Genomic DNA, 15,814 nt, shown 5'->3' on the forward strand with positions numbered 1-15,814 from the left:
AAGGACAGGCGGCATGGGAAGAGTACAGGGATGTTGTCCAGGAAGCTAGGGACCAGCTTAGGAAAGCTAAGGCCCAGTTAGAATTAAACTTAGCTAGAGGTATTAAAGATAACAGGAAGGGATTCTACAGGTACATACCAAGTAAAAAACAGACTAGGGAGAATGTAGGCCCCCTCAGGAAGCTCTCGGGAGAACTGGCTACACAGGATTTGGAGAAGGCTGAGGTTCTGAATGACTTCTTTGCCTCGGTCTTCACTGGCAAAGGCTCTGACCAAACCACCCAAGTCTTGGAAGGCAGATGCAGGGACTGTGAGAATGAAGACCTTGGACCCACTGTAGGAGAGGAACTGGTTCGAGACCATCATATTTGAGAAATCATGGCAGTCAGGTGAAGTTCCTGACAACTGGAAAAAGGGAAATATAACCCCCATTTTCAAGAAGGGGAAAATGGATGACCCGGGGAATTACAGACCAGTCAGTCTCACCTCTATGCCTGGCAAAATCTGGGAGCAGATTCTCCTGGAAGGCATGCTAAGGCACATGAAAAACAACAAGGTGCTTGGTGACAGCCAGCATGGCTTCACTAAGGGGAAATCCTGCCTGACCAATTTGGTGGCCTTCTATGATGGGGCTACAGAACTGATGGACAGGGGTAGAGCAGTTGATGTCATCTACCTGGACTTGTGTAAAGCGTTCGACACTGTCCCACACGACATCCTTGTAGATGAGACATGAGACATTGGAGGCACATCAATTTGATGGATGGACCACTCGGTGGATAAAGAACTGGCTGGACGGCCGCACACAAAGTGTTGTGGTCACTGGCTCAATGTCCAGCTGGAGACCAGTAATGAGTGGTGTCCCTCAGGGATCAGTGTTGGGACCGGTCTTGTTCAACATCTTCATCGCTGACATGGACAGTGGGATTGAGTGCGCCCTCAGCAAGTTTGCCGATGACACCTGACACCAAGCTGTGTGGTTCAGTTGATACCCTGGAGGGAAGGAATGCCATCCAGAGGGACCTCGACACACTTGTGAGGTGGGCTGATGCCAACCTCATGAGGTTTAACCATGCCAAGTGCAAGGTCCTACACCTGGGTCGGAGCAATCCCAGGCACAGCTACAGGTTGGGCAGAGAAGAGATTCAGAGCAGCCCTGTGGAGAAGGACTTGGGGGTGTTGGTCAATGAGAAAATGAACATGAGTCGGCTTCAATGTGCGCTCACAGCCCAGAAAGCCAACCGTATCCTGGGCTGCATCAAAAGGAGCGTGACCAGCAGGTCGAAGGAGGTGATCCTGCCCCTCTACTCTGCTCTCCTGAGACCTCACCTGGAGTATTGTGTGCAGTTCTGGTGTCCTCAACATAAAAAGGACATGGAACTGTTGGAACAAGTCCAGAGGAGGCCACGAGGACGATCGGGGGCTGGAGCACCTCCCATATGAAGACAGGCTGAGGAAGTTGGGGCTGTTCAGCCTGGAGAAGAGAAGGCTGCGTGGAGACCTCATAGCAGCCTTCCAGTATCTGAAGGGGGGCTATAGGGATGCTGGAGAGGTACTCTTCATTAGAGACTGTAGTGACAGGACAAGGGGTAACGGGTTAAAACTTAAACAGGGGAAGTTTAGGTTGGATATAAGGAGGAAGTTCTTTCCTGTTAGGGTGGTGAGGCACTGGAATAGGTTGCCCAGGGAGGTTGTGAATGCTCCATCCCTGCCAGTGTTCAAGACCACGTTGGACGAGGCCTTGGGTGGTATGATTTAGTGTAAGGTGTCCCTGCCTATGGCAGGGGGGTTGGAACTAGATGATCTTAAGGTCCTTTCCAACCCTAACGATTCTATGGTTCTACAGGCAAGACCTCATACTTGAGAAAAGCAAGGGTGCAGGGTAATACAGAGTAAGCTACAAATGCAGTGTTATTCATCTATTCACAGTAGCTGAAAGCATTTTATTACGAGTATTTTTTGTATTTGTTGATGGGTTTGGGGGGTTTTCCCCTTGACTTTGAGCTGCATTGAACAAATGTTCTTACCTGGAGGTGCAGTGTGCTTGTATTCTAGCTTGTGCTGAGGATTCTTCCTGCAAAGAAGAAAACCATATAAGCTTGATTCACTACCTTGTTCCACACTTACCAAGACCAAAATTCCTTAGTTTTTTTGGTCCAAAACTCCTTGGTATTTCATGAATCATTTTCATTACTTTTAAAAATAAAATTCTGTGACCAGTGCCTTACTGCAGCATCTCAGCTTATAGACTATAGAGTGAGAAAATACAAATCAGGTTAAAGTCTTCCTCTTGTTACAGCATTAAAAAAAAATAGATGTCTAATCAAAACCAAGATATGAGATAGTTTCCAAAGTTGTAAAATTAGATGCATTTGTTCAGTGAGATAAAAACTGATAGATGTGACATGCTTGAAACTTGAAATCCATTTCTACAGCTCCAGAAACTTTTGCTCTATTTTACAAAATACCCTTGCTGTGAAGACTGCCTCTAGAACTAGTTGCTTATTTATGTTCTCTTATTTTCCAAAAACAGAGCACAGTCAGTCCTCAGTAGAAAAACCTGGTTTTATCTCAAATAACCTGGGACAAATTCACATGCTTCAACTTGATTTACAATTCTATAGCTACTCCTGTCCCAAAGTAGATTATGTGTGCATTACAAGTGATGGCTATCTGAATAAAAAAAAATGGAAGTACAGCTTCCCACTAAATACACTGTACTGAAACATGAAGAATTGCCTATTTCAGTGGTTTACTACTGTCACGAGCATCAGACCATTCAATCCCTACCCAAGGCACAGAGTCTTGATCATTCAGTTATGCTCCCTTCAAATAGTAACCAACAGATAAACATAACAAATGTAACACAAAACCCCTTCAAATTACATGTTGTTTTGTTGATAGAATTATCATTGCTTCATGGGTGCCTCCTTGCTTCTACCCACGAAAGAATGAAACAGATTAAGAAATGATCAATTAATACAGCACAGAGGTGTTCTTATCTGGAAGGAAGAGTTTGGTTTTGGATAAAGCATCTCTTGTACTCCTGAAAAGGATGTTGGTGATTTCACTACTGTTATAAAGCCTGATTTCTCATCCCAGGATGAGAAATTCATCTCATATATGCTTTTCAGAAGAGAAATACTTTCTCTGCATTAGCTCAATATAACATGGCTGTTTCTTAAAAGTTACAGTCTTTTTTGTTCCATTTCAGCGAGAACACACTCTTTAGGATCACCACACTTTCCTGGAGACAGGAGAAACTGTTTCTGCTCAAGCACAATCTTTATTCACAGCAACTGTTATCTTCAATATACCCCCACAGAAGTGTCATTGCCTCAAAATATATCTCTTTGTCCATTTTATCAATTATACAGCAGCCATTAAACTCCGCTAAATAAAAGTGTAAACCCTAGATATTTGGAAACAAATGGAATAAAACAATCTTTTGAGGAAAATCTGTAGTGTTTAACAAAAACAGCAGTCAGCCATAAACTGGATTTTATTGCTGTGACTAAATTATGTTTTCTAACAAATCAAATATGGATTAAGAGGTCCTGTACAAAATCTCAACAAATACTTTACCAAAATTTAAGCTAAAAGTTATGTATCAAGAGCATATAACAATATATTATTGCTTATATAAAAGAAGAACAGTTTAATAGATGTTGGCAACTGAAAAGTGTTGATCTTTAGGCCACTGAATAGTTTCCAGGAGTCAAGTTTCCACGTTCATCAGCTCACACAGGCTCTGGTGCTTTAAAGGCAACAGTCTGTCTGCAGTAAATTTCAGAAGGCTACAGTCAAGATTTAACATCAAGAATTACTCTTTATTCTATTGTCATTTTGCAACTCCAGGGGAGAACATTCTTAACCTGTAAAACAAGATAACCCATTTTGTACAGCATTTCTTACCTGTAACAAGCTGTTCCATATGGACATTCAGGCCGATTATCATTGTTATCCTGAGCTATGATCTCTGTTTCATAATAGTCATCATCATTAGGGTGACTGAACTGCTGAAAGTGAACGGGATTCTTCCTGCAAAAAAATAAATATTGAGAACTGACTGTTCCATTTAAACACAAGAAGTAAAGATAAGAAAGGTGTTACTGAATCAGCGTCAACTCATTTTTCTGTGGTTACACAAAGACAAGCTCTTAATATTCAACTTTATGCAAAATGTAAGACCTCCTTTCAGGACAACAGGAAAAAAGTTTTTTCTCAGCATATGCTGCAAAAGAGGGTAAATCACAGATTTTCCTATTTGCTATCAGCTTTAAGTTTCAGACCCCCAACACATACACAATCTACTGATGTAGTCTTATAACATGACTCTTACGCAGTGGCCAACTTGCTGAGTCACGATTCCCTCTGGAGCTATTGAAACGCCATGGAAAACATTGCTGAAGTCTTAGCTCAAACTGGAAGAGCCAACACACCGCAGCAGAAAAACTGCTGAATTTGAAGACTCCCCACACCCTTGAGGGATTGCCTGTTAGCTCAGGCTCTATTATTTCTGTTCTGTATGCGAGTTCCTACCTACTTGAATATTTTCAATGACAGAATATTATTCTAGATGGAGCAGTCTGCTGGACATTGCATTGATTATGCTGTCAAGTTTGCTTTGGCTACCATGACATTTCATTTGAAGTATCAAATTACAGCAATGTATCATACAACATAACTACTCTGCATGTAGTTGAATCACACCAGTGCTAGCGATGATAGCACATTATCAGCATCCACAACTTCTTGCTCTACCACACTTACGTAGCTGAATCCAAGGTGAGCAAGTATTGAATACCAATATACACACCACTGAAAGAACAATTCTGCTTCTGGGAAACAGCTTTGACTGCAACCATACCACACAAAGCAGCCATAAACATCACTTAGAGAAACATTTGCTTTATAAAACTTCTGCAAGTGATGTTGAAAAGAACAGAGAATAACACATTAGGACTTCAGGAGAAACCCACGTGACTGATCAAAACATACTACAAAACATTATGTCAAAGTGAACATACTGGTACCAACAGCAAATCTACTTTTCCCCGACAATTTATTTTAAGGATGCTTTTTTTTTTTCCAAGCATAATATTTAAAAGCAAGAAATATGAGCTAATTTAATAAATGATTTTCCAAAAGGCATCCACAAAATACTTCAGTAATTCACCACACTAATTCCCAGCGTACATAACCTTCAGTGTGTGCAAATTATAAAAGTGAACTGCTTGCCCCAAGCAGGAAGAACAACTTTGAACTGCAAAGTACTTACTGCTTTAATTTACACTTGTTACAGATGCATTTAGAAACACAAAGCCAGAAACATTTATGTAGCTAGCTACATACACAACAGCTCCCTCATCCACCACAGGCATTCTTTCCTTTAAATTTAAAATGACCTGTTAGGAACTTTATAAGCAACAGTAAATACTAATTTCAGCATTTCAACTACTGCCATTTTCAACAAAAGCTTTTGTTACAACTTTTGCAAAATGATTACTTAAGCATTGTGAGCAATACTGGTCATTCAGGCCTCCTTTTAGGCATCTGAAAAAAATAGGTATTTAGTATTAATACTTTAAAATCTCCATTTGCCTGGCATCTTCCACTCAGGAAACTCAACAAGAAAGCTACAGATGAACTCCTTCATGCGCTACTTAGGAAAGAACCAATGTCTCTTGGCTCTCTTTACACAGGCGACAGACTTATAGTCCCAGTCTTTTCTGTTAATTCTGCAGACTACTGGGTAAGTAAATACAGTTTCACTAAAAATCAGAGAATCATAGAATGGTTTGGGTTGGAAAGGGCTTTAAGATCATCTAGATCCAACCCCTCTACCATAGGCAGGGACACCTCATGCAAGAGCATGTCGCCCAAAGCTCTGTCCAATCTGGCCTTGAACACTGTCAGGGGATGGAGCATTTACCACTTCTTTGGAGGACCCATTCCAGTGCCTCACCACCCTCACAGTAAAGAACTTTACAGTAAAGTACATAATTGTAAGGTTGCATTTACCAGTCTTCAACAATAATTTCTCAGGAAACATCACTTCTTACACCAAGCACAGATTGGCTGCCTACTTTTTTTCCCATTTAAAAAATAAATGAGATGAGAACAAGTCATTTTAGAGGCTACTTGCTTTGTTTTCTGAATGCATAGAGCTTACTTAGTATTAGCAATACCAGCAAGAATTTGCAGTAATTTGAAACAAAATTCACCACCTAAAAGGGATACAGAAGCAACCAATGTTCTGTGAAATTGTGGATGCCTCACCTCTGGCAGTGCTCAAGGCCAGGCTGGATTGGCCTTTGAGTAATCTGGCCTAGTGGAAGGTGTTCCTGCCTGTGGCAGGGTGCTTGAACCTAGACAATCCTTAAGAACCCTTCCAACCCAAACCATTCTATGATTGTATTTAATTCATTCCTATAGTAAAATAAATGTAGCATCATAGTCACCAAGGAAAGAAGGCCTAATAGCTGTTCATTATCCAACCTATTGTATTTCAGGAGATATCCATTTCTTTTCAAAAAAAAAAAAAAAGAAACAAAAGCATCTTGATGTATGCTCCCTATCACAGGGCTTCAGGTTTCTTTGGACCAGTTGATGATGATCCTCAAATTATATGTTACCTATGAAGTGCCTTACACATGTCCTGCTTCAGACACTCAGGACTATTAGAAACATCTTATTTTATCTTACCTTTACCTGGATAATTTGTACTCATTCCACTTCTATGTGTTGTGCAACAACATCCAGCAAAATAAACAGAAGCACAGAAGTGCGTAGCTTATATTAAAGCAAACATTTTCCCTCCATGCAAAAATCTAAAGCCTCTTCCTCTTATTAAGGGTTTGGCTTGTTTGAGGTTTTTTTATTTTTTCTTTTTTGGGCACAAGGGATTGGAGTGGTAAGAACACATCTATCACTCTGTGTAAGTTGCACTCTGAAGCTAATTAGTTTTACCACAAAACCTCACTGCACAGGAATATGTTATTCATTCGATCAAAACCAAATTATATTCGCACAAAAATCAACCAATTAGAAAACTCTTTTAAGAATAAAGTCTTACAACAGTTGCCTTCTCAAACACACTTACTGCAACTTTGCTTTTACAGCAGCTCTGGATTTGTGCACTTACCCTTGATGATGCAAAAAATTATGCAAATAAAAGTTATGCAAATAAAACTTATCAAGTTCTTCAGAATCAATGTGGTCATCTCAAGCAGAAGTTGCATATTGCCTAGTGAAACATTTAAGACAGTTTTTCATCTGTGCAGCTACCAAAAGATACTTAGAAGCTTTTCCTAAAGCAAGTTTAATTGATTAGTTAAGAATCCCCGGCTCTTCATAATCACAAGCAGAGAGCCCTGACATCTTAAGGGGTATTTTCTAGCTAATAAGGAAACTGGTAGTGAAAATGTAATGAATTAGCAGCATTAGTTATAAAGCCACAGAATTCAAACCTGAGGTTATGCCACAACTGCATGTAACATGTTTCTAAGTTCTATATTGTCTATTACACCACAAGACTCAAAAAAAAAGACAGATACAGGTTTTCAGCTGACAGATTTACAAGCTTAAGGTGAAAGGAAAAATACTTATCTTCATAAACAAGGAGCAAAGCATTTAGAAGAATGCGCATACAAACCCAAAGGCTGGTTGAGCATGCCCTGCTTTGACAGCTGTGAGAACGCTTTCTACACACCCAATCAGCAGAGAACAGGTCTACCACACCCCTTCTATGCAGCCCTTGAGGGGTGGGTTTGGATCTATTTTTAGTTCTAATTTCCTATTCTTCTAACTTTGAAAAACAAGCAGCAGACAAGAAAATGTACAGAAGAGAGTGCTGAAAGAGTAACTTCCTTGACAACAAACATAGCCAGATACAACACACACAAAACACTTGCCTCCTAACAGCAGTTTCTTTCAATGTGGTAAAGCTTCAGGCTATCTCAGAATCTGACCCTGAAGGTTAATGAAAAGAAGCATCCCTGGAGTGAGAGGTGTGCATGAAGCTTGAGTCTTTCAAAAGCAGCATTTTCAAATTAATAAATTCAGAAACTGAACTATGAGTTACAAAGTTATCTCCTAGATGTTTAAGATGTTCGAGAAATCTAATAAAATTAATAGAACATTTAATCTTTTCAATTTATGCTACTTTACTAAGCATGTACCAAACATGCTGGAGTTCTATCCAAAACACAAGTATATCTTAATATGAGAGTACAAAATAAAAACTACAACACTGAAGAGCATGTAGTTATTGGATCAATAACATTTTATGAATAAGGAACCTCACCTAGAAAAACAAAACTTCAGGGAAATGCTATGGTTACTAATGCAGTACTCATTTAAGATGTTGACTTATTAGATGTTCTTGTTTGAAGACACCTTTCACAAAGTTAAAAGTCATGAAGGAGAAAGAAACCAACTACCTGTTGTACTCAAAGCAACTCCTCTTCCTTCACAACTCTAAAACTAGTTTTTGCACAAGAAAAACACTATGGAACGGAAAACCGTGCATATGCTATCAGTGTGCTCCTTCAAAGTATCCACTCATGTCACACTTTGGTATGTGCTTTCAAAAATGTGGATAACTGAGTGATTTGCTTTACTCTAACACAGCTATCCTATCAACACAGAAAGACTACTTGGTGGTCTTGCATCCAAAACCAAATATTAAAACAGACTACAAAGCACATTTCTTTTGCTGCAAACAAAAAGGTTTAGTCCCCGGACATTTCCTGAAGATCAAAGCTGATGGTTTTGATATTTCCTACTTAGAAATATTCTCTGGCAAAGTAAGATTTTGTTATGTGTTATTTCAGAGCATTCTTTTTTCTTGTAACGCAACACTTTCCGAAAGTACTGCTGTCAATGTTTTAGAATAAAAACCCAAGAAGAAATGTGCACATGCCAACTCCTATTCCATATTACCTGTAACTAAAACCTGCTTTCCTAAACATTAGCAATACTTCACCATATCAGAGCATTAAACCAGCTTAGCCCACACAATACAAGGAAAAACTTGTCTGAGCAAAATAAAAGGTAGCTAGAGCAAACTAGAGGCTGCATTTGTACTACTGGATCAGCTTAACTGCCTAATAAAAAAACGTGTTCGCAACATAATCCTTAAGGGCAAAAATTGAGATATGTGAAAGAAAGGTACATGAAAAGTGGAAGTCTGATGTGTTCATTAACACAACAGCTTTATGCTACTGATATACAGTTACCCACAGCAGTAGGCACACCTCACACACACAGTAAGCCATCTATCTACTTGTGCTTCTTTGTTTTCTAAACCTTCTTGTTTTTTTCCTATTGCTCAAGCCCACTGGGGGAAAAGAAAAAAAAAGAAGAAAATAACTGCTAATAATAAGAAGAAATCACAGGACACACACACCACTCCTCCCATCCCCCCTGTTTTCTGGATTACCCTTACCTTTTGTGCTTATAATAAACATGAATTATCTAGAGCTCAAAACCTTCTCCTAAATGCACTTCTCAGGTCACTGGTCATTTGCTAGCACTCAGCACTAGTGGTTTTGAGCTTCTCTGGACTATTTGTATCACACAAAACATTTCTATATTTCACCATAAATTGAGAGGTAATGAGTAGTAGAAGAGAGAGTTAAAAAAAAAATACTGCTCTTCACTTGAAATATTACCAAAGACACTAAGCAGATAAGGGTTAATATGGAGTTCATAAGCATTCCTTGTTCTGGTTTTAGGAGGACTGAAAGCTTAAAAAAAAATACAGATGATGAATAGGTATTTAAAGTATTCAGATCACAAAGCATGCAATAAGTTCAATAAATACAAGCATCTTTCAAAAAAGTTTCATCTGCTAATAAAACCAGCCTGTTGCTCATTTCAACCATCTACATCTCTTCTCCCCCTCGTACCTGTACCATACACACATGGGTTTTGTTTTCTTTTTAAAATGGACCTTTTTCTTATTATTGTTTCTTATTTCCTACACCACTTCATCTTTTCATTTGCTGAAGTACTTCATCCCTTGTTTGGGTTATATTAACAGTTACCTGCTAATGCAAGACATCCTGGCTCCTCCTTTCATATTTCAAAAATTCTTGTTACACCATTTGCTTCTCATCAGTCCTCTTTTTACCAAAAGTTTTATTTTCAAATCAAAGCTTTTAACAACTTTACTGTTTCCTCTTCCTTAGCTAATACATTACTTCTTAATAACAAGCCAGCTTAAGCTAGTTTAATTTTGCTTTACCTGTAACAGCCTGATCCATACATGCAAGGTGTCCTCTTACGCTTGATTTGTCTGGAGCTTTCTGAAGCATCTGCACTTCTGGTTGAATCAGAATTTTCAGTCTCATAATCCAGATTTGCATCAGGCTCAAGAATCCCTTCCTGGGCATCAAAATTTTGGGAAGTCCTGCCCCAGTGAGCTTGTTGGCTTGGAGAACCAGTAATCGGCTCTTTGTTTTCTGTTTCCTCAATTCTATTGTCTTTACTGGAGATCTGACCTACTTTTTTGGACCGTTTACTATTCAGCTGCCTATCATTTTTTTCCAGAGAACTTCCATGTTTTTTTGATCCAGTCTTGCCATTGCCTTCCATGTTTCTCATGGTATTCTCAAGAGGAAATCCAGATGTATTCTGTGGAACAAGGTTACATTTTGAAGAACCTGAAAATTTACACTCTTCAGAATTAAAAGCTTTAAGGTCAAACTCTGCCTTATCATTTTCAAAATCAGAGAATCACAGAACAGCCCAGGTTGGAAAGGACCTTGAAAGAAAAGTCTGGTCCAGCCTTTAAAATCTTCTGCTCCACTTCCCAAACTCCAGTTAGCTGCTAAATAGAGCTGCTGAATGAAAGGCTCGCGTGAAGTACACACACACACACACACACACACTTTAAAGAAAAACTTATCCAAGAGCAACCATCCTCTGCTCCATTTTCCTCACACTGGAGTTAGGCTCCTCTCACTTCCTCAGTTTGTGGATAATCCAAGGACTTTAGTTTAAAATATTTATTAGAAATACTGATCCTGAAAAATGAATCGAGATTATATGTGTGAAGATACAGTAGGATCTAGAAAAACACACATTTCAATAAAAGATTCAATTTTAATCCCTCAAGTATCAAGATATATGGAATATATATTTCTCTACATAAAATACCATATGAGAGATACATGGGAATTCATGATTTATACACTGAGCTTAATCCTACCACAATACATCTTAAATGCCTCAGCTTGTGACTCTAAATCATAAAAATTTGACAGTAAATACCATCAGGCAAAGATTTCAGTTTTGACAAGTGGTGCATTTTAAATTTTGGTGCAATATACATTTATAATAAGAGATGTGTGCTTTAAAAAGAAGTATGAGATGCATAATGAAGAAAGGAACATTGTCCTAACAACTGACGTATTACCTGAAAGCATACCTATACTGAAGGCTGAACTGCTTTAAAACATGACTATCTTAAGTTCCCCTCCAGTTAATTTATACCTAGTTTATACATGTGTTTGGCAGAGCTTGAAAATCAGTTGGTGGTTTCCTATTTTATATTGTTCCTTTTATTGCAAGCCGCATAAAATGGTTAACCAAAAGCAGAGACGACTAGATTTGAGATGGAATGTGATTAAGAAAGGGCAAAGTCCACATTAGTATCAACTGACCCTGACAGCAGCATATTCAGTAATTCAACTGGAGACAAAGATGACTCTTACCAACACTCACAAAAATCAGGCTCAAAAAACAACTGCAGTTTCATTAACAAAAGGAGGACTAAATTAATTTGACACTCCCATTTGCAACTCGTCTACTACACATTTCAATCCACTGCCTCTGTTGCATATAATGAGACCAAACACTTCCACATTTATTAGGTACTAAGTAAAAGCAGGTTGCAATCAAGGAAAACTGAAGCCAACAGCACTGCTGGCCCTGGTTCTAGCTCGTATGTGACCTCATTGCCACCTGGCGGCTGCTGGCCCTGAGAAGAATTAACACCCTTTTTACTTCCTACCCTTCAGCAGATTTTCTCAATCACCTTAAATATAACAGCAGGAGCATGATTTTGATACCAAAACTCCAGTCTTACAGAGCTGTCTCTGATTATTACTTTTGCTTGCACTAACCCGTTGTTTTTTCCTGCAAAGTTCTGAAGGCAATTTCTTAACACTGTGCTTGGGATAAAAATGACTGATTAAATTATTAGGAGAACATAAGTAAAGCTTTACACTTAAAAATTGCAAAATGAAGTAATTTATTATGTAGTCACTGCAGCTGGTATTAATGTAGCTAGTCAACAACAAAGCTCACTGCTCTTTTCAGATAAAGATACCACTATGTTACAGCAAAACCACCCTGGCAGGGCATGCTCTCCATGAGTAGATCATTTCAACTATCCTTAAGCTTAATTAAAAAAAAAAAAACAAAACCAAAACCCCAATAGTTTTCAGTGTCAAAAACAACAATGCATACCAAATAATAGTATTTTATCAGATCCTAGAACAGATCCAGGCAATTCTAATGTTAGACATTAGGAAAACCTCCCCAGGTTGTTCACGTAAAGGAAACGTCAGTGAAAGCCTCTGTCTGCTCTCACCAGAATATAGTTTGTTTGTCTTCGATAATGATCCTTCTCTTTTCATTACTAGCAGGGTGCTACCACCAAGTCTTTAACTGCCTGTAAACACAGCTGTACTTTGAGAAAACACAGGGGTTGACCAGCTGGGCTGAAGTATCTGTTCGCTCATTGCCACAGCTTATTTTGGATATCAGGGGTTTTTTTTCCTCCCTTTTTTGGCTCAGATTTTAAGATAGTGACATAAGCACACTCCATGCTACCTTTCTTCAAAACACAGCAGCTGCTGAGCCACATACCCTGATTTTCTGATCATAAAACTTCACCAACTACAATGGCTCTAGTATGGACAAAGTCCAATGTTGCATTACAACAGTGTCATACCATCACCTGTCCCTGAAGAGTTTTCAGAAAGAAGAAACCACACACCAAGCCACTCCTAGAAACAGTACATTGGCCCATGTCTTCCAGCCTCTTGCTATAAAGCTGAAAGTCTGGTATTTCTATTGGAACATTTGGGGCCTAAGTCCCAGATCCTGAGAAGGAAGTGTTAGAAACCCAAGACTCTGAAGGCTTCCATAATCCTTGCCATAGACCTGGCCAATGGACTGGCATTTCAAAACAACCAGTAAAGAACAAATCACAAACAGAACACATACTTCTGTTTGTAGACCCAACCTTCAACATGACATTGCCAACTACACTCTCAATAATTACCCGAGATGAAGGAACAGGGATGGAAAGACAGCTTCTTTTCTTTTGATCTTCCTCTTCACCTTCAAAATCCTCCATAGTTTCTTCAGAAACTGATCTTTTTTTCTGCTGCACATTTACTTCTGATTCTAATGACTTCATATTACTTTCTCCCCATCCTTGCCCTTTTTTCATTCTATTACCTTAAAAGAAAAACAAAAGGGTACTTTTAGAATGCAATTTTACAAGAAAATCCTTATCATGTTAGAAATCTAAAGCAAAGGAGAACACTGAACAAAAGCATGAGAAATAGCAGCAGCTGTGCATATGCTGTTTCAACAGTATATATTTCACTTCCCACTTATAGGAGTAAAAAAAAAAAATATATTTTAGAATAAAACAGATGCTTGAGGGGAAAATTTGGAAGAAAACAATAAACACGTGGCAAAGGATGTTCTGGACTGAATTTGGAGGAAAATAATACATGGCAAAGATTGGTCTGGACTGACTGTATCAGTAACATTGACAATTTCATTTACACATGGGACATTCTTCAAGTAAACCACATGTCCAAGAATAACTTTTACCACAGACGTATCATGCAAGTATCACTTCAGACTATCAGGTTATATAAGCAAACATCAATTAGGACATGGCAAAATCCGTGTATGCCCACTTGCCTAGTCAACCACACCATGGCTGATTATTTCATCAGCCAGTAACCAACAGAAAGGCAGCAAATGTTGTGCCTCTCTTTGGACAGCTTCACACCTCAGAAAACTGTAAGATCTCTGTACTGAAGTACTATTTTCTGGATACACAGCTGGGAGACAGCTAAGGCCATTGTCCTGCTTGTCTTACAGCTCCACCTGCTGCAAAATGCATTCAGAAGGAAGATATTTGATGCCATTTTGCAAGACTTCAAAAACTCTTCCCCTTCAAAAAATACTGACATGCCAAAGTCATGTGTATGAAAGAAGGAATTTTTCCAAATTTTAACACCCAATTTTAAAACCATAGATTAGCGTTACCTTTCCAGTAGAAGACAGACAAAAAAAAAACCAAATGAATGAAAGAGCAGCCTTTTAGTTTTGTTCTCAACTTTTCTACCTTCCCATCCAATACAACCCTAAAAATATGCAAATTGTTTCACAATTTTAAGGGAGTACTTTAGATATACAGAAGAGATTAGTTGTTTTATTACAGCAGCCCATTCTAAGCTAGAATCATGATTTCACATAATGATTTTTTTAAACAGCTCCGACAGTGGTTGTGTCTCTAGCTTCTTCAAGATCAGGCCTTTGACAGCACACAGCTGTTGCCCTTTCCCTCTGTCATGGTTTAAGCCCAGCCAGTAATTCAGTACCACATAGCAGTTTGTTCACTCCCTCCCCTTCCTCCCTCTGCTCCCAGAGGGATGGGGAGGAGAATCAAAAAAATGTAACTTCCACAGGTTGAGATAAGAACAGTTTAGTAACTGAGGTATAACACAAAACCACTACTGCTACCACCAATAATAATAATAATAATAAGGGAAATAAGAAAGGAAGAGAATACAACCGCTCACCACCTGCCAACCAATACCCAGCCCAACCCCGGCAGCGATCTTGCCCTTGATGGTTACTACCCCCAGTTTATATAGTAGGTATTCCATATCACAGCACGTCATGCCTCTTTGTCTAGTTTGGGTCAGGTGTCCTGTCTCTGCTTCCTCCTAGCTTCCCCTCCTCCACAGCAGACCATGAGACTCAGAAAGTCCTTGGTCAGAGTAAACATGACTTAGCAATAACTAAAAACATTGGTGTTATCAGCACTGTTCCCAGGCTGAAAGTCAAAAAACACAGCACTGCACTAGCTACTAAGGAGAAAAATGACTGCCACTGCTGAACCCAGGACACCCTCACAGCTCCAAATCTCCTACATGACCAAAACCTTCAGTCTTTAATACAAACCTTAAATGCACATATATAACAAACATGATAGTACTTGCTAAAAACAAACAAACAAACAAAAAAAAACACAAACAAACCTCAAAAAACCAACCCAAACATAAAGAAAACAATGAGATTAGTGAAGGACTCAGCCAGTGGAAGTCCTCTTGTGCACGCAATTTTTACATCTGAGGCAGTAAGTCAGCATGGAGCAGTACAGGTTTGAAAAGGGAAAGAAAGGTGAAAGAAAAAATAAAAGATAGTTTCTCAGAATTAGCTTCTGAAGAAAGGAACAGGCAGGGCGTGCACTGTCATATGACAGACGTTTTTAAAGCCACCGTTGTCTGGGTCAATCCACCCAGACACCTGCATTTACTGTAGGAGATAAGAAGCAATTGGTCAGACACTGTATGAAATATTTCTGCAGGCCTGCTTGGGCATCAAGAGCCAAATTTCTCCATTACGCCAGCTTAGCAGAAATAGAAGATGGGGAGAGAGGCATTAAGGAATAGCTGTGGGACATGGAGAAGCAGACAGGTGCAAACCAACCACAGTTCATACACTTACACTGGCTACGAGAGGAAAGTCAGCATCTAAACCACCTCGCA

The 15,814-nt window shown here is 39.1% G+C and overlaps 1 protein-coding gene across 7 annotated transcripts in view; it reads right to left on the reverse strand.

The window, feature by feature from the left end:
• APLF (aprataxin and PNKP like factor) overlaps window positions 1–15,814 on the reverse strand; it is a 41,764-nt gene that overhangs the window by 7,501 nt on the left and 18,449 nt on the right. For all 7 annotated transcript variants that reach the window (XM_062611084.1, XM_062611065.1, XM_062611076.1 and 4 more), the window contains 4 exons: window positions 13,300–13,478; window positions 10,252–10,640; window positions 3,915–4,040; window positions 2,027–2,073 (listed from right to left, as the gene is read on the reverse strand). In XM_062611084.1, coding sequence (XP_062467068.1) covers window positions 2,027–2,073; window positions 3,915–4,040; window positions 10,252–10,640; window positions 13,300–13,478 — 741 coding nt within the window. The remainder of the gene's footprint in view (window positions 1–2,026; window positions 2,074–3,914; window positions 4,041–10,251; window positions 10,641–13,299; window positions 13,479–15,814) is intronic.

The sequence above is a fragment of the Pezoporus occidentalis genome, unplaced genomic scaffold (genome assembly GCF_034315485.1).
Source record: "Pezoporus occidentalis ecotype Australia unplaced genomic scaffold, CSIRO_AGI_Poc_V1 ctg10, whole genome shotgun sequence".
Taxonomy (NCBI): Eukaryota; Metazoa; Chordata; class Aves; order Psittaciformes; family Psittacidae; genus Pezoporus; species Pezoporus occidentalis.